Source organism: Dipodomys spectabilis, unplaced genomic scaffold, assembly GCF_019054845.1.
Source record: "Dipodomys spectabilis isolate Male_0828 unplaced genomic scaffold, ASM1905484v1 ptg000026l, whole genome shotgun sequence".
Taxonomy (NCBI): domain Eukaryota; kingdom Metazoa; phylum Chordata; class Mammalia; order Rodentia; family Heteromyidae; genus Dipodomys; species Dipodomys spectabilis.
In genome coordinates, this window is record NW_024870703.1 from 8,654,235 (window position 1) to 8,680,393 (window position 26,159).

The window sequence follows — 26,159 nt, forward strand, 5'->3', positions numbered from 1 at the left end:
CTTTAGTGTGGCCTTGTTTGTGATTGTTTGGATAAATGCCTAAAAGTGGGATTGCTGGGTCATAGGGAAGCTCTATGTGTAGTCTTTTGAGAAAACTCCATACTGCTTTCCAAAGTGATTGAACAAGTTTACATTCCCACCAACAATGCAGTAGGGTTCCCTTTTGGCTACATACCCTCCAGCATCTGTTGTTATTAGATTTCTTGATTATAGCCATTCTAACTGGGGTGAGGTGGAATTTCAATGTTGTTTTGCTTTGCATTTATTTTATGGCTAGAGAAGTTGAGGATTTCTTCATGCGTCTATTGGCCATTCTTATTTCCTCTTCAGAGAAGTCTCTCTTTAAGTCTTTAGCCCACTTATCAATCGGGAGGTTGTTTCTTTGAGGATTTGTTGTTGGGGGATTTAGTTTTTTTGAGTTCTAAGTATATTTTAGGTATGAGACCCTTATCCATTGTGTGGCTAGTGAAGATCTTTCTCCCAATCTGTGGGCTTTCTATTGATCTTGCTAGCTATGTCCTTTGTTTTGCCATGCAGAAGCTCTGCAGTTTCATGCAATCCCATTTGTCCAACCTTTCTTTGATTTGTTGTGTTTCTTTTTCTGCTGAACTTCCTGTCTCAGCTGTCTGAAACAAAAAGGGTTTGCTCAGATATCTTCTTTGAAACTCTCCAAGTAACAACCACCTTCTGGTTTGCACCTCCATTTCACATTAACCACTCTTTGTAACAATTATATGTAAATAGTTGCTGACAAAAATAAATACTCGCCAGGCACTGGTGGCTCATGCCTGTAATCCTAGCTACTCAGGAGGCTGAGATCTGAGGATTGTGGTTCAAAGCCAGCCAGGCAGGAAAGACTCTTATTTCTACTAAGCTACTCAGAAAAAGCAGGACGTGGGGGGGGGGGGGCGGAAAGAAAGAAAAGAAAAAGCAGGAAGTGGCTCTATGGCTCAAGTGGTAGAATACTAACTTAGCGCACAAGGAGGCTCAGGGATAGCACCCAGGCCCTGAGTTCAAGCCCCAGGACCAGCTATCTATCTATCTATCTATCTATCTATCTATCTATCTATCTATCTATCTATCTATCTATCTATCTCTATCTGATTGAGGGAGTCAAATGCATAAATTATAACAGTGTTTTCTAAGGTTAAAGAGTGTTCAGTTATTTGGAAGAAGAAACAAAGAAAATGATAATATGGGGAGGAGGGGGCTGAAGGGTTATAATGATCCCAGCAGAGGCTACAAATGGACCAGATAGTGAAAATATTTCATGTCCCTTGTCCTGTGGGCTCTGAGACTGGTGGGGGTGGGGAGGATGGACATAGGGACAGGTTGATTGAAAAGACTTTCTGTTATGATCCATTCAAGTAAACAACACTTAACTGAGTCCAGCACTGGCCAGCACAGCTAAGGGCTTAAGTAACTACCATTAGAGCTCATGTTCACTTGGCTGGTGCTTTACAATTTGAACTACACCTCCAGCCTGGCTTTCTGCTAGTTATTCTGGAGATAGAATCTTGTGGACTTTTCTGCTGGGCTGGTCTCAAGCCATAATTCTCCACATCTCAATGCCTAACTTGCCATTGGCTTTTGCCAATACTTGTATTTTCACATACTAATAAGAGAAAAAGGGGAACTGTGAGTGCCCCAGGCTCTGACTGAAAGGCTTTTTCCTGCTCAAACACTTCCCAGAATGCCCTGAGTACCAGCTCAACCAATAAAAAGAGCCAGGGCAGCACGTGCACAAGCTATTAAATAATCAGAACAAAGCCCAAGGGAGGAGATATGGGCAGAATCCCATACTATAAAAACCACCCTCAGAGAAGACTCCATTTGACTCTTTAGACCCCATTTGTGATGGGTAGTCTAGCTACTTTCTTTCATGGCTTTCCTTTTCATTTTCAAATACAATTATTCTATTTACTGTAAACACTTTTCTGCCTTTTTTTTTCAGCTTTTTTTTTTTTTTTGGGGGGGGGGGTGTCCGGTCATGGGGCCTGAACTCTGGGCCTGGGCGCTGTCCCTCAGCTCTTCAGCTCAAGGCTAGCATTCTACCACTTGAGCCACAGCGCCACTTCCGGCTTTTCTCTTCTTGCTTATATGGTGCTGAGGAATGGAACCCAGGGCCTCAGGCATGCAAGGCAAGTGCTCTACCACTGAGCCACCTTCCCAGCCCACTTTTCTGCCTTTTAATTCTTTAATGGGTACAGAAAATGAACCTTCCCCAAGACAGCATTATTAGTATTTTTCTCCAGAGACAAGGAATGGCTAGATGGGTATTCTTTGAGAATATTCCTAAACACCAAGTTGTGTCCATCTTCCTCTACTACTCTGACAGTATGGTTTTTATAAGTTGAGAAAACATCCATTGCACTCAGATGATGCTTCAATAATCCTGAAATTATCTCCACACATTAGGTACTCTGCTATACTGCAGCACATCCAATAGAACTTGGGACCATAATGATGCTTTACTTTTACATTTTTTTTTCCCACTGGGCACTGGTGGTTCACGCCTATAACCCTAGCTACTCAGGAGGCTGAGATTTGAGGATAATGGTTAGAAGTCAGCCCAGGTAGGAAACTCCAGGAGACACTTATCTCCAATGAACTACTCAAAAAAGCCAGAAATGGAACTGTGATTCAAGTGGTAGAGCACTTGCTTTGAGAAAAAGAAGCTCAGGGACAGAGCCAGGGCCAGAGTTCAAGCCCCAGAGACAACAAAAACAAACAAATAAATAAATGTGTTCCCAGTGCTGGAGATGGGACCCAGGATCTTGGCATGCTAGGCAAGCACTAGATCACTGAATTCTAAACTTAGCTTCTAAAATAATTTATTTTTAAGTAATTGTACAAAGAAGTTTCAAGAAGCCAGGTTATTAGTATAATGGATCTTGATCAATGTCATCCTTTCCATCCTTCTCCCTCATCTTTTCCAATCTATTCATACTCTCATTACAAAGTTCCATTTTTACACACATAGAATATAATGAATCTGCCCACCTCCCCCCAACTCATCGGCCCCCAATCCTAAAATATTTTAAATTAGTTTTTAAAGAATTTAAAAATTATTCAACCAGGTTACTATACTATAACAGAGGCAAGGAGACCAGAAGGTCACTCACTGTTCTTCTATAAACAGTGTTTTAGAACATTCAAAAAAAAAAAAAACAAACCAAAAACCTGGTCTCTTGAAAATGGCATGAAATTGCCAACAGAAGGCAGCCTGGGCCCATGTATGCCTGAGAGTGCCATCCGCTGTCCCTGGCAGTCTATTTTTATTGGGATCTGTGAAGGCAGCAGATGTATTCCCAGAGCTTGCTCACTAGTACAATGGGCCTCATCACTACCCATGTTCCAGGGTTGGGATGCCAACAGTTGGAATTGTTGAATCACTGATTTCAGAAACAAGTCATCAAAAGGACAATCTTCACACCCCAGATCATAATATTGTACTTACAGAGGTATCCACAGCAGTTACCCTCTTCATAGGGAGTTCAAGATATTACTCAATGCAGAATATGAAGAAGAAAAATCCACAGTGTACTCATGTGTCTCAGGGGAAATAAACCAGAAGACAGTAGATTAAAAAGGAGTTTATTATACAATTTGTCAATGTTTCTGGCCCACATGTCCTGACTCTAGTGTATTGAAAACTCTTTTTTAGGCCTGTTGTTTTGTTTTCCCTAACACACTGAGTCTCAATTCATTTGCCCCTGGGACAAAAGGCATGCCATCCTGAACAAGGTTAAGAGCACCTCTAGGTATGCTTCTGTGGTCTGTATCACTGCTCTGCATCACTAGATAAGCAGAAGTTTCCCTCCAGGTTCCCATCTGATAAAGTCTGAGCTATTGCAGGCAATCACCCAGTCCCTGTGCAGTAGAATGGAAGATTTATGGATGGACCAAGGCTCAAGCAGCTGATCAAGAGCGGGAGGCAACAGTGTCTTTTTAGTAGGTCAGGAGAGGATGGGGGGCCTGCTCAGCCCATCTGCTCTTCTTTTGGTAAAATTTTCTAATTCAATTGCTTTCTCGATGAAAAATAAATATTCTGCTCTCAAAATGATGATATTCAATCCTCCCACTGTAAGGTTTCTAGTTATAAGAGTATATGGATAACTGAGTAAACTCTCTTTATAACCAAATTTCCTCTCCAATGCTCCTCAGAACTACCTAATCAAGGGCAATTTCTCTTTATAGACACTGGGCTTTCTAGTGCGCAAATAGGTCTATGGCCATACCAATCTGAATGTACCCGATCTTGTCTAAGGTGAAAATATACACTGGGACATATTCATTTATCTTTAATCAAATATATGAATCTTTTGTTTTATTTTGTGTATAAAATGGGGTCTTGCTATGTTGCCCAGGCTAGTCTTGAACTCCTGGGCTTAAGTGATCCTTCTACCTGAATCTGCCCAGTAGATGGGACAAGAGGTACATGTTACTATATGGCCAGCTCCACAAGCCATTTTTTTTTTGAGAGTCAGACTTCCAGGTAAGACATGAAATTATAGCTGGGTATGGTGGCTCACGTGTAATTCAAGCTACTCAGCAATCTGAGATCAGGAGGATTGCAATTAGAGGCCAACATGGGCAAAAAGTTCTTGAGACTTCCATCTCAACCATTGAAAACAAGAAAACAAAAACCAACACTGGGCAAGATGGTGTACTACTATCATCCCAGCTAGTAGGAATCATCCCTATTTGAAAAATAAGAAAAGCAAAAAGAGGATGGGGTAGAGTGCCTGTCTAGCAAACACAAGGCTCTCAGTTCAAACTCTAGTACCACAAGAAGAAATATATTTATAAAGAAGGTACTAATATTTTATTTATATACAATTCACATAAAACAACAAAAGACTGATTGATAATAGCAATTTTCCAAATAAAATTTTAACAATGGCTATTCTTTAAAGTGGAAACAAAATCTTAACACTTAAAAGCCAGAAGTAGAGCTGTGGGCTGAAATGGTAAAGCACTAGTCTTGAGCACAATTGCTCAGCGACAGCTTCTAGTCCCTGAATTCAAGACCCAGGACTGACACCAAAAAAAAAAAAAAAATCAAATCTAGGTAATTCTTTGAATTTCCTCTTCTCTTTCCTCCATGCCTAACATTAATATAGATCCTTGACCCCCAACTTCTAGAAAAAGAAGTATTACAGGAGGCATGATTATGGACAAGATGACCTTTAGAGAGACAGATAATGGAGAAAAACAGCTTTTGTAAAGGCAGTGATGGTTTATACTATATAGCCTGAGCCAAGGAAGATATCCACTATATTATTTTATTCATTTGAAAAGATATGCCTCTCCCATGTATATGCTTCTTCATGTGGATGAAAAACACTAGATTTGAAGTTGAATTGTATTGCCATTGCTTGTGAGAAGTGTGACTCTGGACAAAACCCTTAACCTTTCTGAGTTTTCATTTTCCTTATTACTAACATACAGGTTTTAACATCTAATTCGTAAGGTGTTGGGAAGATGAAGTAGTATAACGTACACAAAAACTTTCATCAGAAGAATAGTTCTGTCAGGCAAACGTGAGCTGCACTTTACAGATTTACAAAGGAGAAAACAGGTGCAACAAAAAACCAAGTGATACACAGAAAATAATCAAGAGAAGTCTAATTAGTTCCATCTGACTCCAAACATTTAAATGCCTTCCACACCCTTACACATACACAGACAAATTCCATCTCCCCCTCTTCCTTCCTTTTCATGATCTCAGACACGTAAAGCTTCCTCCCCTGATGACTACCCACAGCCACTTGAATTAAATGAATAGGTTCTCAGTTTGATGGCAACACAAATTGCATCAAAGCACCTGTATGGACGAAATGGGGGCAAGAGAATTTGGCAACTCTCCTGTTGGTATAGGGTATAGCACTGGATGAACTGTCTGATTGGAAAAATGTACTGGTAAGGCACCCTGCAGTTCTTTAATTTGGAAATTCATTCTATCATTGCTGATTCTTTGCACTGAGTTTCTTATGTGTGCGGATCTTCACCCTCAGAGTTAAAATCCCACAAGGGTGTACACAGCCTATGTGTGACTCAGTGCCATCAGGTAGCTGATAAAAGCACATGGAACATGGACTTCCTGCATTTCCAGTCAACACCAGCGCCAAGTAAGAGGAAGAAATACATATGAAATTTCCCATCATTTCAACTAACTTTTTTTGGGGGGGAGGGGTTGGTTGTGGGGCTTGAACTCTGGGCTTGGGCGCTATCCCTCAGCTCTTAGCTCAAGGTGAGTGCTCTACCGCTTGAGCCACAGCACCACTTCCTCCCATCATTTCAAAAAATGCTTGGGAAAATCCTTTCTGATGGAATAAATTAAAAGACTCTCCATCATCAAGAACCTGAAATTGCTCAACAAGAAATGTACTCATTGCCTTACTCATATAACCTCTCTGTACAACATCTTTACAATAAAATAAAATTTTTTAAAAAAGAACCTGAAATGTAAAAGTAGAAGGCTGGTGAAGACAAGCCACTGAGGAGGAAACAGGAAGCTCTAATGCTAAGAGAGCTGAATGCTTTAGAAGATGCAAGGTTTGATGCTCAGCTAAATTAGTCTATCTACATCCTGTTTGCATGCCCATCTGTCAGACATGCTGATAATTAAGTAGCAGTGCTAATTGCTTTCATTATTGTACCTCACAGGGAAAGGCTTTTCCCTGAGTTTGTATCTTATTTCAGTATTTCATGTATTAACTACCTGGTGAAAGCTCACTACTAGCCAAACATTTTTCCAGAACTTTTAAATTCATACTGGAAATTCAGACTACTCAGAATCCTATCTCTGGAGAGGAAAAGAAACAGACTTATTATCTTAAGAAAAGGGTCCATTAGGAACACACAAATGTAGGAACTTTCTAAATGTGATTTTCTATTATGTTCTGACTTCAGCTCTATACTATCTATCTATCCAGCTTCATGCTGCTGGGGTTAGGACTTTGAAATTCATTTCTCCTCTGAGGCCTGGAAACCTGTTCTCCCAGGAGATATAGAATTTGAAAGGCTGGAGAAGCAGAGGACTTGCTCTTTCCAGTTCCTGTCAGTGACATTCGAGGTAACTATAGCATGTTCCAGAAACAGACTCATCACAACTCCTGAGAGATGCCTACACAGGTTGAGGCTGAAGTATAGTGTCCTTAGGAACTGGGCTCCAGCTCCCCAGGGAAGCTCCTGAAGCTTCTAGTTTACAATAACTCACACTTCCTTGTGTGCTGTTTATTTAGTCAGCCATATTAACTCTTATATTGAATTACCTGTAGAAACTAAAGAGAATTTGCTTGAGGGCCACAACCTCATTTAATGACAGCAATTAATACAGCAGAATGAAAATTTTTACATCTAAGCTAAATGTTTCTTCTCCCCCATTTCTCTCTCTCTCTCTCTCTCTATATATATATATATATTTAACCTGGGAAATTTTAATTTACTTCACTAGGTTTCATTTTCTTCAATCACGTTCCTTTATACAGTTAATTTATATTGTATACATCAGTGACAAATACTAGGCTAGGCATGGAGAAACAATGACACACAAAATAAATTCCTTGACCTCCCAGATCATCTTGTCATATGAATAAGAATAGAAAACACAGGTAAGAAAATTAGCACATTGCAGTAACCCCTCTGTACAGATTTTTCACAATTGAAAAAAAAAAAGAAAATTAGCACATTGCAGAGTTCATTGCCATCAGCTTCTTATCCATATCAGACAGCAAAGCACAGACATATAAGATCCTGAAGAAACAACATCCAAGTTTCTTTGGAAAATAAGACAGGTTCTCTCCAACAAGGGTAAAGGTCTGAATCAATAAGACCAAGGATGGGGCTGGGAAAGTGGTTCAGTGGTAGAGTACTTGCCTCGCATACATGAGGCCCTGGGTTCAATTCCTTAGCATCACATAAACAGAAAAAGCCAGAAATGGCTCTGTAGCTCTAGTGGTAGAGCATTAGCCTTGAGCTGAAGAGCTCAGGGGCAGTGCCCAGGCCCAGAGTTCAGGCCCCACAACCCCGCCCCCCCCATACTCCCCAAGGACTGGTTGTGTTCTGTCTATTGTTCTAGTTCAGAATAGAGAAGTAATGACCTTGCTGTAGTGTTTATCCAGATATACATGGAACAAATTGACACTACAGAGGAAACACTACAGAAGTTGAATTCAAAATCCCTGCACAGATTCATGTTTCGAATTCTTGGTCCCCTGCTGGTGATGCTATTTAGGTACTGTGCTAAGGAAGTAATTCACGTGGAGTATGCCTTTAAAGATTAAGCTGGTCCATAGTCCTCTCCTCTCGTTTCTTGTCTGCCATGAGATGAACAGCCTCCTTCACACACTCCCACTGCCACGATGTTCTGCCCCAACTGCACAAGGCCAACCAACTAAACCCTCTGAAACTGTTAGCCAAAATAAATCCTCCTTTATGTTGTTTCCTCGGATACTGTGGTCACAGCAACAAGAAAGCTAACTAATATAGAGGCATTTAAAAGAAATTCCAAGAAGGTAGATACTCATCATACTGAGCCTTGGGTGTTTAAAGGCAATAGAAGGTGCAATGCAGGACTTGGGACAGGACTCCAGAAGGGCCGTGGGGTGAGAGTGGATAGTAGGAAGCTATATTTCCATCACTCACATGAGGTCCTTTTACCATTAAGAATACATCACATACAGATTACATATAGTGTGGCTCATGTCCCTAATTCTAGCAGCAATGTGGGAAGAGGAAGATTATTTGTTTGAGGCCAGTCTAGACAAAAAATTAACTGGTTGGGTTCCTGTGGTCCTAACTACATAGGAAGCCACAGCTAGGAGGACTGTGGTCCAGGCCAGCCCCAGGCAAAAATATGAGACTCTATCTAAAAAAACCCCAAAAACCTAAAGCAAAAAAGGACTAGAGGTATGGCTCAAGTGGTAGAAAGCACTCACCTAGAAAATACAAGGCCCTGATTTCAAACCCTAGTACATATATCAAATGAATCACAACCCACTTTACACTTATAGCCAGAGGACAATACACCTAGAGAAGCCAAAGGGATGATAAGATAGAAAAGAAAGATCCCAGATTCTATGTAAGAATGAATCCAAAGGTCCTAGGCAACAGGCAGGGAAAAGTTGGAAAGAAATATGTTCTCCACATTTTGACATTATTGTCCCTTGGTCTTCTATTGTCTAGACATTAGGAATATTGGGGCAAGGAAGGCCAATGTTCTCATTAAAATCAAAGTGTTTCTGCAAGACTGCTGTGTGGCCAAATTATTGAAAGCCACATATATAACACATTGATGCCTTATAAATGCAAAGTAATCTCTTCACTCTCAATTTTTTCCTAACTATTCCCCTTTTAGTTTCTATTCTTTTCTTCAAACTCTTTTAACATTAGTCTCCATATGAATTAGTCCCACAACATTAGAATGGAGGTCAATACTCCCTTCTATAGAAAGGAGCCATTTACCTCTTCATTTCAGTTGATGGTCCTATCTAGGATTGAATTTTGAGGATAAAGGTACAACCTTTGCCCCCCTAATTAGGACATATAACCCCCTTTTTCATGCTAGAGTAATATTAGGAGCCATCTAATTTTCCTATACCATCTTGCTAGTGGGACTTAATTGCTCCTAGCCTTAGGTTCATCAGGAACTCCTTGTTGGACCCTGATGGCATCAATGTAAACCCAGAAGTCGAATGATTCACAGGCACTGAGGTCATGTTTTTGTCTATTGTTGAGGAAGGCTTTGGTTTTTTTTAATGCAGGGTGAAAGGGATAGTCAACTGAAACAAAGTACAGGTTCGGTTCCATTTTGCCAGAAAAGCCTCAAGCAAAAATCCCCCCAATAATACCAGACATCAGCTCTAGCAATGGTGAGAGATGATACATTCCCATCTCCTCAAAAGACCAGCTTTCACTGTTCCTGAATACATTTCCCAGGGACTCAACTTCTCCTACCCTGCCTAGAGTGGCACAGACCCCATCTTTAAAAAATAAATTTTGGCATAATTATGGCCATCAAAAAATCATACTGAAGGAAAATTATTATTAGAAGATCTATTCCACATCCTTGCTCTAGGGCCTTGTTACAAGTAATTTACTGTCACTGAAGAAATTTAGAGTTCCAGAAGGCATGAAAAGCCTGGAGAGAGTTTTATTCATAAATAAATGTCAACCCTTAAACAATAAAGACAGCTTCAAACTCCAGGGCTACTGATGAACAAAAATATACTGTCTAGATGATTTATTATAGTGGTGTTTATAGTCCAAGTGGTAAGCTATTTCAATTCCACCTAAAGAGTCATTATACTTCCACGACTAAGAGAAGTACTTTGGAAAAGAAGTGACATTTCACAGTTTTTCCATTTCAAACAAATTATTATTTTTGTATTTAGGACACCACCCAGGCAATTCCTTTCATGACTTGTAGCACTCTCAAGCAATTAAAAAATTATGAGGTGAAAGAAGTCAGGAATAAATGCCAAATTCAAAATGATCCTCAAACTACTGAATAGCCCTTAGAGAGCACTGCTGTCTTAGATGTAAGGCAAAACAATCCCTTTTGCTCAAGAAAACTTAAAATGAACAGTGAGTGTGTACCACAGCAAGAACATTATCATCCTGCAGAAGCAACTGCTAAATAAAAATTTGATCTCCAAACAGGGCTTCTAACAGGAAATGTGAACTAAAGGTACCTCCTAATGAAATGGAGAAATTTTACTCAACATAATTCTTCTGTGTAACATCTGGCAGTCTTCCCTCTTAATCCCCTTATTCAGATCAGTAATGGGGTAGATTCTGTTTGAAATATATTCTTGAACTTGTCAGAAGACATACCCAGGCAGGCAAGGTAATGGGGCCCAAGCCAATAAGAACAGTCTCCAGAATTCCTGCGCTTACATACCATCCAGGCCATTGTGATGACTGTAGTTTCTTTTTCCAAGAATGCTCAAAGATGTGTGATTTGGAGTGGTTAGCATCCTCTTGGTAGTTGGGGTTTGCAGGCTTGGTGTAGATCGAATTATATTAGGCTTCTTTGCAGGATGAATTTCTGGCAGGAAGCAAAAAGGTTTGTCAACCCAGAATGTGGTATTAAAAAAAACCCTGGGTACATTTATACTAGTAAGAGGCACACATCTTATTTCTTAATGAGCTGAGAGTCATTTCCTTATGAGCCAGCCACTGATGTGCATAATGAAGTAGCTTCAAGTGTTGTTGCCATGGCTTTGCTTATTCAAGTAAGCCAGATCCACTCCTGCTGGCTGGAGCTCTGAGCCTCAGGTAGTGAATACAAACACACGCACAAAAAGCCACTTTAGAAGGTCACTTACAACATGAGATTTACTAAGAGAATAAAGCATCGTCTGGCTCAAGATACTAGAAATCAAAAGATTATCTGCAGAGGTCACTTCAGAAAAAAAAATACTTCTATGCTCTAACAAGGAACATGAAGCCTGTCTGGAGTGTGAGGTTTTTGAAAAACCAGATTCCTGCTGTGCAATCAGGGTACACGACTAAAGTCAACCACTCCCAGCCCAGAACATGTTGATAACAGATGAAATATGAAAACAAAGTCAAGATACAATCATCAAAAGACAGATGAAACACTGATAAAGGACACATCACAAAACTAATGTGTAACCACTGTTTTCACTGTATTTAATATCAGTATAATATGGGGAGGGGAAGGGAAAAAACAAAATGTTTAATTAGGGATACAGGTTGACCCATTGTAACAATGAGATGTAGAAGACACTATGTTGAAAAACAAACTTTACAATTTAGGGATGGGGAGAGGGGGATGTAGTTGTGGAGGTGGGAGGGAAGGGAAGGTAGGGGAAAAACAAAGGAGGAGGCAATAATGCTTTATAAGAAATGTACTCATCACCTTACTCATGTAACTGCAACCCCTCTGTACAGTATTTTCACAATAAAAACATATATTAAAAAAACATGTGTATGTGGCACCTGCACTTTAGGTGAAGTATATATATTGTTGTGAGCTAGAGTCTAGAACTATGTTTACTCTCTGTAGACAGACAAACATTGCAATACTGTAGGATTGGGAGTTAAGGACTTCTATTACTAATGTTGATACTTTTGCTCCAAAGCCTACCTGCTCACGGACCCTCAGTAAACTATGGGCAAGCAACCTGATCTCTCACCTCCTGCTCAATGTGAGGGTCCATTTTAGCCTGATTTGCTGAACTTTAGGAAAAGCCATTCAGACTGTTAAAATGACTGCATCGTGGTCTGATCAAAATCCTACAGTTGTCTAAATTTAGATATAGCTTATATACTATTAAAAAATAAAGATTCTGCCAGGTGCCAGTAGCTCACTTCTGTAATCCTAGCTACTCAGGAGGCTGAGATCTTAGGATTACTGTTCAAAGCCAGCCTGGGAAGAAAAGTCTGTGAGACTCTGATCTTCAATTAACAACCAGAAAACCAGAAGTGGTGATGTGGCTCAAATGGTTGAGTGCTAGAGCTGAAGACCTGGGGGATAGTGCCCAGGCCTAGAGCTCAAGCCTCGCAATAAAAGAAAAAGAAAGAAAAGAAAGAAAGAAAGAAAGAAAGAAAGAAAGAAAGAAAGAAAGAAAGAAAGAAAGAAAGAAAGAAAGAAAGAAAGAAAGAAAGAAAGAAAGAAAGAAAGAAAGAAGAAAGAGAGAGAAGAAAGAGAGGAAGGAAGGAAGGAAGGAAGGGAAGAAAGAAAGAAACAAAGAAAGAGAGAGGAAGGAAGGAAAGAAAGAAAGAGAAAGAAACAAAGAAAGGAAGGAAGAAAGGAAGGAAGGAAGAAAGGAAGAAAGATTCTTTTCAATGAAGATTCTTTTTTTTTTTAATTGTGAAAATACTGTATAGAGTGGTTACAATTACATGGGCAAGGTAATAAGTACATTTCTTATCAAGCATTGTTGCCTCCTCCTTTTTTTCCCCTTCCCATCCCTTCCCACTCCCCCCCCCCCCCCAGCCAAAGTTGTAAAGTTCGTTTTTCAACATGTCTTGTACATCTCATTGTTGCAATGGGTCCACCTGTATCCCTATTTAAACAATTTGTTTTTCCCTTCCCCTCCACAAATTATACCGACATCAGATACAATGAAAACAAGGGTTATACCATGGGGGATCATTGAAGATTCTTAACATTGAAGGTTTGCTAACTTAATTTTTCTATTATAATCCCATATCCTGTGCTCAGTTCACATAAGACAATTGTATTCCTGAACTTTTCAGGTTCTTGGACTTACTGAAGCCTTTGCCCAGATGTTCTCTTGAAGACAGAATAAGAGAGAATATTCTTTTATTATTTGTCCATCCATTCAAATCCTAAACATTTTTTAAGGCTGAGGCCAGCCATTATTGGTATTTAGCTAAGTTTTGAGGGCAACAACCTCCTCACTTGGTGTTCCCCAAATCATGTACTTCAGTCTTCAAGATAACATACTCAGAAATGTTAGGAAGGGATTTACCAAGTAAATCCAGTGGTTTACTAAGGAAGAACAAAATAGCTTTGGCTTATGTTGTAGGGACAGAGATCAACTTGTAAAATACATAATTACACCAGAAAGGTTGACTACTACGCAGTCCTACACTATTTTTTTTCTTTTTCATGATCAGAAACTTTCTCCTGCAAAGTAACAGACAGCAGCCACCTTCCAGAGCATTATCATCGTTACCAGCCATGTCTAGGCAACCATGTGATACTGTGAAGGCAACATTAGTCTTTGACAATAAAACAAGAAGTAGGGAGACAAAGTGACATCAAAGATGAAGCTTCTGAGCCAAGGGATACTGTTGAGGACAAGATAATATTCCAAGTTCAAGGATGCCCTTTTGATTTTGAAAAAATTGGATGGCTAAAGTCTGAATACTTCCTAACTATAAATCTCCCAGATAGAGCAATAAGGTTTAATACAACTCTGAGTGTGTATTTCACCTTTACTGAGAAAATGAAAAAGCAGTACAAAAACGTTCTGTTCTTTTAGGTATTTGAGGATCCATTTTTTCCTAAATTACTTACCTTAAAATTTTGCAAAAAAAAAAAAAAAAGTATTCCTCAGTAATCTTAAATTAGGATAATTCAATATGTAACTAGAACCATCATCTTTGGAGATTTCTGAGTTAGATAGCATGCTTTCTAAAAATGTGTCCTTTTCAAAGTATCCTGACTTGGCATATCAAAGCTATAACTCTGTGTGTGTATGTATGTGTGTATGTATGTGCGTGTGTGTGTACATGTGTGTGTGTGTGTGTTCTTATTATGTAACACAGTCTGGCCTGGAATTTGCCATCCTCCTCACTCTCAAGTACTGAGGATATAGGTTTGTGACACCACACCTGGCTAGGTATTTTTTAAATGTGGACTGAAAATTAATCTAATAAAAAAACTAACCCTCCTCTACTTAAAGGGAAGGTTAAGGTGAATTAGATAGTGTAAGGATATAAATAAAAATCTCAAAAATATTCATCTTCTACTTAGTGAATTTTTAGTTTTCTCCTTTTTGATTAATCTGTGCTTACTTCCAGAAATAAATACTTTTATTCAAATGTTTTTAAAGTAAACATATATCCCTGTTTGAGTGTATTGGTAATAAAAATAAGTTTCTAAACCAAAATAAACTAACTATATATATGAAGGTATCCTATTTATTTTTTCAGGGCTTCCATTTGGTTTAGGAACACATTCAGAATGGTCAGATGTCTACAGCATACAGAAATTGTTTTCTGAGTTTCTCTTATGTTATAAAACACCCACCTAAATACCCAATGATACATGCCAATGGTTTCCTAGTGCTCTTGCTTTTCAGTGGGCTTCCAGATAGTTCAGCATGTCTGTCTGCATCTGTGGAGAGAAAAAAAAACATGGAGACAACCAATGAGGTAGATTCCTCTGCCACACATACTGGAGAAATAAAAGGTGCAAATGGAACGTAATGCAAAATATCTGCACCAGACTCCTGAATAATTTCCTTGTAGATTTGACAAAAAATGTTTTTTAGTTCTGACTCCCAATAATGAATTCTCTTTACAGCACATGTAAGTGGAGTGGAGTTAATATACCTTTTACATATACACCGTTCCTATCACGTGTTACCACCTGAAAAGTAATGGAAATATGCTTTCTTTCTAGCCACATTCTTCTTAGTTATAGCAGAAAAGAACCCATAGTACAAGGTAGAACCAATCCTGATACAAGATCAATATGGCTTGGGAGAAAGACAGCTGACAAAAGAACATACTCAGCCATGCTTAGTTTAGATGGAATGGGGTCCCCTTGGAGAAGTCTTGACCTATCTTGACTAAACTCAAATCCTTTAGATGACAGCTTAAGTCCATTAAACAAGCCATTTTATTACTCATTCTCTATTCTTCAAATCCTACTATGTCATGTGTGCTAAGATTTTTAAAGTTACCTGTATGTAGACAGAATATTTCATCCAATAGCATTTAGTAACATGCAGTGCAGATGGGATATTAGCTTGCACGGTTTCACCAATATCCTATCATAAGACATTTCAGAGAAAAATAAGGCATATTACACAATCACTGTTTTTAATCAGCTGGATTAAAATGTAGATGGAAATGTAGATGTGGAAAAACTCACATTGAAGAGGTGATATGCCAATAGTTTGGAAGAACAAAACAAAATGTGTATTAAAAACCTTTCAAATCCACAGATGTCATAAAGCTGAAAATGTTTGCTTCAGCCATCTTCAAATATTGGACAAAATTGTCCTCAAGGTTTTCTGATTCTACTAGAGAATCTTTTCTTCTGCAAGCTGAGACTACTTTTCTAGGAATAAAGGAAGTTTCTTTTGCCATCCCTAGGAATTCTTTGCACTATTACTGTTAAAAGTGTGTAATTCAACATGGAGCCTAAAATAACTAAAAACAAATATTGACTTTGTCATGAGCTCTAGCCTCTTTTCACCAAGGAAATATTTGAAAAAAAAACTATTAAAAAAGAAAAGTGAGAAGTAGCATTATGACAGACAGTCTCAAACACCAGGAATTTGAATATGTACTCCAACCTCTGAATAATTATTACACAGCCCCTGGATACTATAAATGACCTTTTTCCTTCTATTCAATTGATTCCTTTTGTAAAAAAAAAAAAAGATAAAAATGATCATGCTCCAGAACGTTTCACCTATTGTTGAATAATATGAAGAAACAGACAGGAATACAGTAAGCATATATTGGAAAGTAATTGAAATAAAGATCAGGAAGTGACCCCAAGTGACTACAAGAACCAAATAAATATCTGTCAATTCACAGTATTAACACCATACTTAATCAACATCACTACTTGTTAAAGGATGTTCACAAGTAGTTCACTACTTGACCTAAAATTTATCATGTTTGACAAAAGGCCAAGAGACAATGTCCTTTCTTCCCCTTTAAAAACAATTTTAAGCTCAGTGGTAGAGTGCTTGCCTTGCATGTATGAGGCCTTGGGTTCGATTCCTCCACACCACATAAGCAGAAAAAAAAACCAGGAGAGGTGCTGTGGCTCGTCATAGAGCACTAGCCTTGAGCTAAAGAGCTGAGGGACAGCGGCCCAGGCCCAGAGTTCAGGCCCCACAACTAACAAAAAAGAAAAAAATTAGAGCCAGGCACCAGTGGCTCATGCCTATAATAATAGCTACTCAGGAGGAATTGTGGTTCGAAGCTAGCCTGGGTACAAAAGTCTGTAGCTCTTATCGCCAATTAAATCACGGAAAAAGCCAGAAGTGGCACTGTGGCTCAGGTGATAAGAGTGTGAGCCTTGAGCAAAAGGAACTCAGGGACAGCATCCAGGCCCAGAGTTCAAGCCTCAGGACTGACAAAAATAAATTAAAAAAAATTAAAAGCCTGAGTAAATCAACTTATTTTCTCAATATCTTAGACAAAGGCAATGTCTATATTACTAGTACTAAGATTATCTATGGCCTGGACATGGTGGCACATGTCTGTAATTTCCCATCTTCCAGGGAGGTGGAGATAGGATTGTACACCAGGGCAATAGTTAGTGAGAAACTATCTCAGAAAGAAACCAGGTATGGTGATGTACAAGTATGGTCCAGCTACTGAGAAGCAGAGGAGCAAGGACTACAGCCCACAGCTGGCCAGGAGAAAATTAAAAAACAAAACAAAACACAAACAAACATGAAACTCAATCTGAAAAACAACCTAGAAGCAAAAAAAATATGTGCCTCAAGTGATAGAGTTCTTGCTAGCAAGCACAAGGCCTAATGAGTTTAATCTGTTACTATAAAAAAAAAACCCAGGGCTGGGAAGGTGGCTCAGTGATAGAGCGCTTGCCTTGCATGCCTGAGGCCCTGGGTTCGATTCCTCAGCACCACATAAGCAAAAAGAAAAAAGCCGGAAGTGGCACTGTCGCTCAAGTGGTAGAACACTAGCCTTGAGCTGAAGAGCTGAGGGACAGCGCCCAGGCCCAGAGTTCAGGCCCCACAACCGGAACCAAAAAAAAACACAAACATTGATTCTGTCACTTATTCCAATCTATAAGGTCTAAGAAAAATTTCTAACATGGTTTCATCTAATGAACACTAGGATATCATCATCACTTTGACAAGAATCAACCAATTCATCAAAGGGTTAGTACTTAAATTCTTCATTTTATATAAACTAGTATGCTTGTAATTTCTCTTTATTACTAATATTAATTATATGAGATTATCAATGAAAATTTACATTACAGGGCACTTCTGATAGAGTGATCAAAGGAGATTTAAAATGAGATTTTAGAATGAGATTAGATATTTCATTAATCTTCATTGTATCTTAAAAGAAGTTGGTGCTAATAATTAGCAGTTACAATTATGAATAAACTAGAAGAAAAGTGCTAAGAGAACCTAGCCATTATTTCACTTAAGAAAAAATAGCAGCTATGAAGCAAGGAAAATACATTCTGCTTGAGGGAATAACTATAAACTGGGTTATCTAGTTCAAACTGGTATATCCTGGCTCATGCTAATAACCAGGTTAGTCTTGGCACTGTTCATCAGTTAGTCCTTATTCCTCCCAAAACTTACCTATCTATATTTAAACAGAGAGATAGGCATTAAAAGTGTACAGATAGTCAGGAGCCAGTGGTGTGTAATCCTAGCCACTCTCCTGAGTAGCTGAGATCTGAGGATCAGGGTTTGAAGCCACCCTGGGCAGAAAAGTCCATGAGACTCTTATCTCCAATAAACTATTGAGAAAAAGCCAGAAGTAGTGCTGTGGCTCAAGTGGTAGAGTGTTAGCCTTAAGCACAAAGAAGCTCAGGGGCAATGTACAGGCCTGATTTCAAGCCCCAGGACTGACAAAAACAAAACACAAGTGTACACATACCGAAGGCAACCTGAGAAGACCCCAGCAGGAATCAAATCTACCCAGAGAGGGAAGCAGCTATATCTCACTCGCAGCTATATCTCACTCAAGTCACTGAGTACAAGACACATTTATTTAATTTCCTACACAATATCTGTATTTCCTAGAGGCAAATGTGAAAGAATGCTGTCACTTTTATCACAATTTTTATCACTTTTATCACTATTTTTCTGCCATATTTTGGGTATTGTGTGTGTGTGTGTGTGTTTTTGTCGGTTGTGGGGCTTGAACTCTGGGCCTGGGCGCTTTCCCTGTGCTCTTCAACTCAAGGTGAGCGCTCTACCGCTTGAGCCACAGCACCCCTTCCTTCTGCCATATTTTGGAAATGTTGGAGGCTAAGGTGTGAGGTAGAATAATATGGAAAACACACACATTGAATTAAAACTCACAGTAACATCTACATGGGCTTTCAAGATCTCTGTCAAAATAAAACAATCCACAAAACTGCATATAGAATTATACAGGCATTTGCAAACAAAAAATCCTAGGCACTATTTAAAAATTTTAAATAAATTACATTTGAAAAAGTGTTTGGCAAGCATCATAAAGTCAAAAGACAAAATGGGGGAAAACTTGCATTACATATCACAGATCAAGAGCTAACTTTGTTAGTATATAAAAAGTTTCCACAGGTCAGGAAGACTAGATAACATACCCAGACAAAGCTGCTTTATATCTACTGGCTTAGTAGATATAAACAAAGTACCAATTATTCTCAAATATATGCAATTATTTCTACAGCATTCTAAATGAAGTTAATATAAATTATTCCTTAGCCATCATAGTCAAGCATTTCAGATAGTTAACTTTGGTAGTAAGATTCTTGAGAAACAGACATTTGCTAGGAATACAAGTTCGAGGGCAACTAGATAATGACTACCAAAATTTAAAACCGCATGTTCCATGAACCAGGATTTCCCATTTAGGAATCAATCTTATGAAAGAGCTTTGTTTACTTTTTGTTTCTTTTTAATGCTGGAGATTTAATCCAGAGACCCCAGAGCATGTAAGCACATAGTCTACCACTAAGCTATATTCTCATTCCCTACATACTCTCATTTTAAGTAACACTATGACATGGTACCTGTATATGGTCCTGGTTGCAACATTACAATAGAATGTATAAGAAATAAGAATGTTTAAGAAGGAATTGGCTAAATTACAATATACAAAATAAAATATTCATCAGGAAAAAGAAAGAAGTAACTCTCAATGTAATGTACTGGTATGATACCTTTAAAGAGAAAAGCAAAATGTAAAACATTAAAACTGTGAACTTTAGTATAAAAACAGTTTTGATTCTTACAGATGCATAGAATACCTGTGGATTCTTGATGACAATGGCTGTGAAAAGGAACATCAGGAATGAGAAGTGGTGTTTTATAACTATTTCTGTACTTAAAAAAAAAGTAAAAGGGCTGGGAAAGTGGCTCAGTGGTAGAGCGCTTGCCCTGCATGCCTGAGGCCCTGGGTTCGATTCCTCAGCACCACATAAGCAAAAAAGAAAAAAAAATGAGAGGAAAAAAAAGTAAAACTGGGCACTGGTGGTACACACACACACACACACACACACACACACACACACACACACACACACACACACACACACACACACACACACACACACACACACACACACACACACACACACACACACACACACACACCAAACAAAAAACAACTGGAACTGGAAGTAGAGCTGTGCTTCAATTGGTAGACTACTAGCCTTAAGCCAAAAAAACTCAGAGACAGAGCATAGGCCCTGAATTCACCTAGGACCAGTGTGCAGACATGCACATGTGTACACACACACACACACACACACACACACACACACACACAAAGTACCCATTCAAACTCAAATACTTATTAAACTCTACCAAAACAGCAAAATAAGCAATCCCAAACTGTTTTCTCCCAGTGTATTAGGGCTTAAATTTTGTGTAATTTTATACAATTACTAATAACTCTTCCTGAAAAATGGCTGGAAAAACTTTTATCTAACAAATTTCTTAAGAAACCAGTTTTAGGATATTTCCAAAGTTCAGTTCACATCTTCACACAGAAAACTTGTCTCCAGGTAACTCCAAATGACTACCACTGCATGCAAAGCAGGTAACTTAGATCCATTACATTATCTCTGCAATTACGAAGGCGACAGGTAAATCACCTGGACCTACTTTACCAGGAAATTTAGTATCTCTAGGGAATGCTGCTAACCCATCTATTTCTTAACCAGTTTGAGGATCCTGAATCTCAAAGTGACTATATCATTTTCATCAGGTGTCTGTTCCTCGAGGACAAAGTCTTCCACTAACTCTGAATGAATGTCTAATGGCAGTTACAAAGCAGGAAATAACATCATCGATCACATCATGGCCTTTTTCACTGGAGGGGACGGGGAAGAACATCAAGAGGGAAAAGAGACGTGATATCTAAACTTGACATTGTGTTTCCACCTATGCTGTTGGAATATTACCATTTATTTATGCTGTATTTAGGCTTTGGGCACCAAAGAGAATCTTTGAGAATCTCCCTATGTAAACCATACTGGCCTCAAACTTGTGATCCTCATGCCTCAGCTTCTTGAGTGCTGGAATTTTTGTGTGTATGTGTGTGAACTGCTAGTCAGATACTACCACCGAGCAATGTCTTCAGCCTCTTAAGATTGGCCCATGACTTAATACTGTGATCCTCCTATTTATGCTTACTTTCATAGCTGAGAAGATAGGTATGTAGCATCACCTAGCAGTTCATTGCTCAGGCTGACTCAGAACCATGATCTACCCAATCTTAGCTTTGCATGTAGGGGTGTACACACTATCACACTCAGCTATTGGCTAAGACAGATTCATGAATACATGCCTGGATGACCTCAAACAATGATACTCCTGACCTGTCTTTCAAGTACCCAGGATTACAGATGTGAACCAGATGTATTTGGCTCCCAATCAAGAACTATGTGGTAGAAATGGCTTGGTACTTTTACTAGGACTTTTGTCAGGGATTTATTTTCACAAAAAGTATATAATGAAAGTAAACAGGTATTTGGGGAAACTGGTGTTAAAAGCATTTTTTGGCTGGGAAGGTGGCTCAGTGGTAGAGTGCTTGCCTTGCATGCATGAGGCCTTGGGTTTGATTCCTCAGCACCACATAAACAGAAAAAGCCGGAAGTGGCACTGTGGTTCAAGTGATAGGGCACTACTAGCCTTGAGCTGAGCTGAGGGACAGTGCTCAAGTCCTACCACTGACCAAAATAATAAAATAAAAAAAAATGCTTTTTTTACATTTGCATATATATATCTCACTTGGTATGTGTATTCACAGGTTGATGATACCACAGTTTCAAATTAATAGGAAACATATTTCCTACTTCAAATGGAGAAAGTTTACTGTCATTTCATAAACTCTGGCTGTGACATTGGTTGTGATGTTGCTGTTAAGTACAGAAGCCATGGAAGGGTTCAGTTTTTATGTGCTTTAAAAAGAACATCAAACTCAGAGGGTTTCCTCTCTCAACAAGATGATCACAATTTAACAAATACAATACTTATGCTGGGCATGGTAATGTATGCTTATAATCCAAGCATTTGGGAGGCTAACACAAGAGGATCTCAAGTTCTGGGCCAACCTGGGATATACAGTCCAGGTTTTAATTTTTGTCTGAAAAATTAAAAAAGAAAAAAAAACCTTTTCAGATCCATCAGTGTTTTTTTTTAAATTATAAAGATCCACCTGACCCAAAAGTATATTCAGATTGCACATGGTAATTCTCAAACCCTTTTAAAGGAAAGATGTTAAGAATCATTGGAGGAGCAGGATGCCTTTGGCTCACGCCTGTAATCCTAGCCACTCAGGAGGCTGAGATCTGAGGATCATGGTTCAAAGCCAGCCTAGGTAGAAAAGTCCATGAGAGTCTTATCTCCAATAAATTACTCACAAAAAGATCGAGGTGGCCAAGCACTGGTGGCTCACGCCTGTAATCCTAGCTGCTCAGGAGGCTGAGATCTGAGGATCACAGTTCAAAGCCAGCCCAGGCAGGAAAGTCCGTGAGACTCTTATCTCCAAGAAACCAGAAAATCGCAAGTGGTGCTGTGGCTCAAGTGCTTACCTTGAGCTGAAGAGCTGAGGAACAACACCCAGGCCCAGAGTTCAAGTCCCACCACCAACCCAAAACAAAACAAAACAAAAAACAAAAAAACAAAAAAACTGGAGGTGGTGCTGTAGCTCAAGTGGTAAAGTGCTAGCCTTGAGCTCAAAGAGGTTCAGAGACAGCAACCCAGTCCTGAGGCAAGCCCCAGGACTGGCAAAATAAAAAAAACCCACAAAAACCAAACCTTGGAGGTAAAAAGCCGTAAGGAAAGCTTGTTGATTTAAAACAAAACAAAACAAACAACAACAACTACCTATTCATTTCCAGGAGAGGCTTAGTTTCCTGCGTAAATCAGGTTATTAACACTTGATCTCATGAAGATGAAAGACCTGATCAAGAAGTTAAAACAAGGTCAGTCCATGTAAGAAGAGAATATAAGGATATAGGAACAGCTCATTAGCTGCTTGTCTGAAAAAAAATTTCAGCAGATAGTTGCTCAATCACTGTAATTTAAAAACTTATGGTAAGGTTAAGTATTCTGGAGCTGGGAATGGGACTTAGTGGTAGAGTGCTTGCCTTGCATTCATGAAGCCCTGGGTTTAATTCCTCAGTACCACATAAATAATAAAAAAGCTGGAAGTGGCCCTATAGCTCAAGTGGTAGACTGCTACCCTTGAGCAAAAGAAGCTCAGGGACAGTGCCCAGGCCTTGAGTTCAAGTCCCAGGACTAGCAAAAAACAAAAAAATTAAGAATCAGACCTCAAATGTATGCCACCAACCAATGGAAATAGAACATAAGCCCTTTGAATCTCTTCACAACAAATGACTTTTTAAAAATACTTGTACAAATACAAGTAATTGAATCTTGATCCTTTTTGTAACAGCATGGCCCAGTAATGAAAAAAAATTAGACTGAAGTGATATATTTCATTCACAATAATCAGGATAAATATAATGAGCAAATTAACTGAAAAATCAACATAGCCCTTCCACAGCTGCCAATTAAGTCAAGTCAGTGATGCTTTTTTTTTTCCGTTCATGTGATCAAAGATGCCTATCCAATTTTAACAGAAGATTTTCAATCACTTTTTTCAAATGTTTTTATCCTTTTAAAGAAAGAACATATAAATGTTTTTAAATTACCTAAACTGTTCAAGTGAATATATATATTATTTTCTAATTTCTTTCTTTCTTTCTTTTTTTTTGTTGGTCATGGGGCTTGAACTCTGGGACTGGGCACTGTTTCTCAGCTCTTCAGCTCAAGGCTAGTACTCTACCACTTGAGCCACAATGCCGCTTCTAGTTTTCTGAGTGGTTTATTGGAGATAAGAGTCTCATGGACTTCCCTGCCTGGGCTGGCTTTGAACTGAGATCCTCAGATCTCAGCCTCCTGAGTAGTTAGGATTACAGGCATGAGCCACCGGCACCCGGCTCTAATTTCTTTTTTCTTTTCTTTTTCTTCTGTCACTTGTGGGCCTGAACTCTGGGCCTAGGCACTGTCCCTCAGCTCTTCAGCTCAAGACTAGTGCTCTACCACTTAAGCCACAGAGCCACTTCTGGCTTTTTCTGTTTATGTGGTGCTCAGGAATAAACCTAGGGTCTCATGCTTGTGAGGAAAGCACTTTACCACTGAACCACCTTCCCTGCCCCTCTAATTTCTTAAAGTAGTAAGAAAGTAATAACAAGTCCATGAGCTCAGGAAAGCCAGGACAAAGACAATGCCAGGATAGATTCTTAAATCCACAGGATATGACACAGCTGACTCCTCTCGGTGGACACTGACATAGACGCCAGTATCTACTCCCTACACGAAGTGCTATGCTTCTTCTTACAGAGCTTTTACCTTTAAGCTTTAAAGCCGTCCAACTTTCAGTTTTCTGCCAAAAATTACCTTTAAGAATAAAAAGTTATTTTTTATTTATCATTCTCTTTATGGATACTTTCCTTAAATCAAAGTAGAACATCTCATAATAATTTTTTTTTAAATCTGACAGATAAAGCACCTGAATGTTTTCAAAAGATTTCCTGTTAAACTAGATGGCATTTTTTTAATCCCTTAGAGAGAAAAGGTTGTATGGTTATTGTAGCCAAGGATGTAACTCCAGAGCTCAAACACAAATTATGAACATGTTTTCAGATTCATGGTAATAAACAAAGAAATCCACAAATTACCAGTATATATGATCTTTGTTCTAACAAAAAAATGAAACATAAGATTGTTTTGGAAATGAATGAGCCATGTAAATGTTATATGACAATGTATGTTATGAAATGGAAACCAGATTGGACAAAAATAGACTGCTCAACCACAATGTAGCTTCTAAGCCCAAAGTGATTTTTAAATTTATTTTCAATTTGCTAAACTTTCTAATACATACAGCATTTGTTATGAAGCACTGTGAATTTCTATTATGTTGATGATGGTTGTTGTCAAAAGCCTAGGGAAGAGAAGAGTCTTATAAAGGCATACAATTTCTAATCAGTATAAATCAGTAAATTTTATTTATACCTAATGCATTCCTATAGGAATGGACTATGCTGTCTCAGACAGTTTCACTAGAACAGTGTCCTTGGGAGTTATACTGCAGTACTACCCAATTGGTACAAGTACTTCAATAAGGGCTTTTTTGGCAATTCTTTCAGCAACATAACAACTGGACAGGGGCATACCTCCTACCATTCCTTTCCTGAGCACTATTCTGAGGAAAATTTACAGAGGTTTTAATGTTGTTTTCAGGCTAGTATGATACAAATGGGAGCAGACAAAAACAATGCCTTTTTGAAAAATGAAAAAAAACCCAAAACAAAAAAAAAAACAAAAGTCTGTACACAAGAACTTACGTTTATTGCAAACAAACAAAAAAGGGAGATAGATAGAAAAGAGAAAATGGTCAGGAAAGCACAACATATAAGGTTAAGAATTTAAAAACGTCTTACATTCTGCCCTAATGGCAGCATAATTAATAGCAACAAATGGCCGTCTTGCTGCCTGCCTCAACCGGAGGGTATTTTTGCAGACCTGACGAGCAAATTTTGTGAAATATGTAGTATGAAGGAAGAAAGCTTGGCGTGTCTTCACGGAAGACTTGGGACTCCCAGTGTTCCGTACTGGCATCCCCTGCATGGCCTGCCGGGACAGGTGACTTCTAACACGGGGGTCCTGTAAAATCAGAAACCAACCAACATTTAAAGAGTAGACTTTGTCAAAATACATTACTAGCTGTCTCACAGTCAAACAAGAGTCATCCCCACATCATCCCCACATATATCTGTGACATAAGAAACTATCCTTTAAAAGAGAAGTAGAAAGTGCATACTTTCTGGGGAAAAAAAAGAATACGCAATTGAATCATACCCATAATATTAAGAAACTGTTAAGGATTCACTTATATTTATTTGTTTATTTAATTAATAATATTAAAGGTTCCTAAGATGCCATCAATACTGAAAAAAAATAGTCTTCCTCAGGTAGAACAGGGAATTGACACCCACAATCTAGAGAACTTTATCAAAATTATTTTTCTAATACTTTTCAAGTAAGTTTGAGTTTGATTCCTTCTTGTCCCTCCATAATAGTCAGGGAGAAAGAAAATGTCGTTTCTACTTATTACTTTTGAGATGCTTTCCACAGAATCTAAAGATTACAAACTATTTGAAAAGCAATTAAAACACCTAATTTGTAACT

General features: G+C 38.6%; 1 protein-coding gene across 2 annotated transcripts in view; it reads right to left on the reverse strand.

Annotated features, from left to right (window-relative positions):
- The window catches only part of Mta3 (metastasis associated 1 family member 3), a 154,173-nt gene that overhangs the window by 10,291 nt on the left and 117,723 nt on the right, over nt 1-26,159 (reverse strand). Inside the window, exons 14-16 of one of the 2 annotated variants that reach the window (XM_042675471.1) lie at nt 25,412-25,634; nt 14,759-14,845; nt 10,910-11,056 (exon numbers count right to left, since the gene is read on the reverse strand). In XM_042675471.1, coding sequence (XP_042531405.1) covers nt 10,910-11,056; nt 14,759-14,845; nt 25,412-25,634 — 457 coding nt within the window. Of the gene's footprint in view, nt 1-10,909; nt 11,057-14,758; nt 14,846-25,298; nt 25,635-26,159 lie in introns of those variants that run through there. The other variant, XM_042675472.1, reaches the window with a different exon arrangement.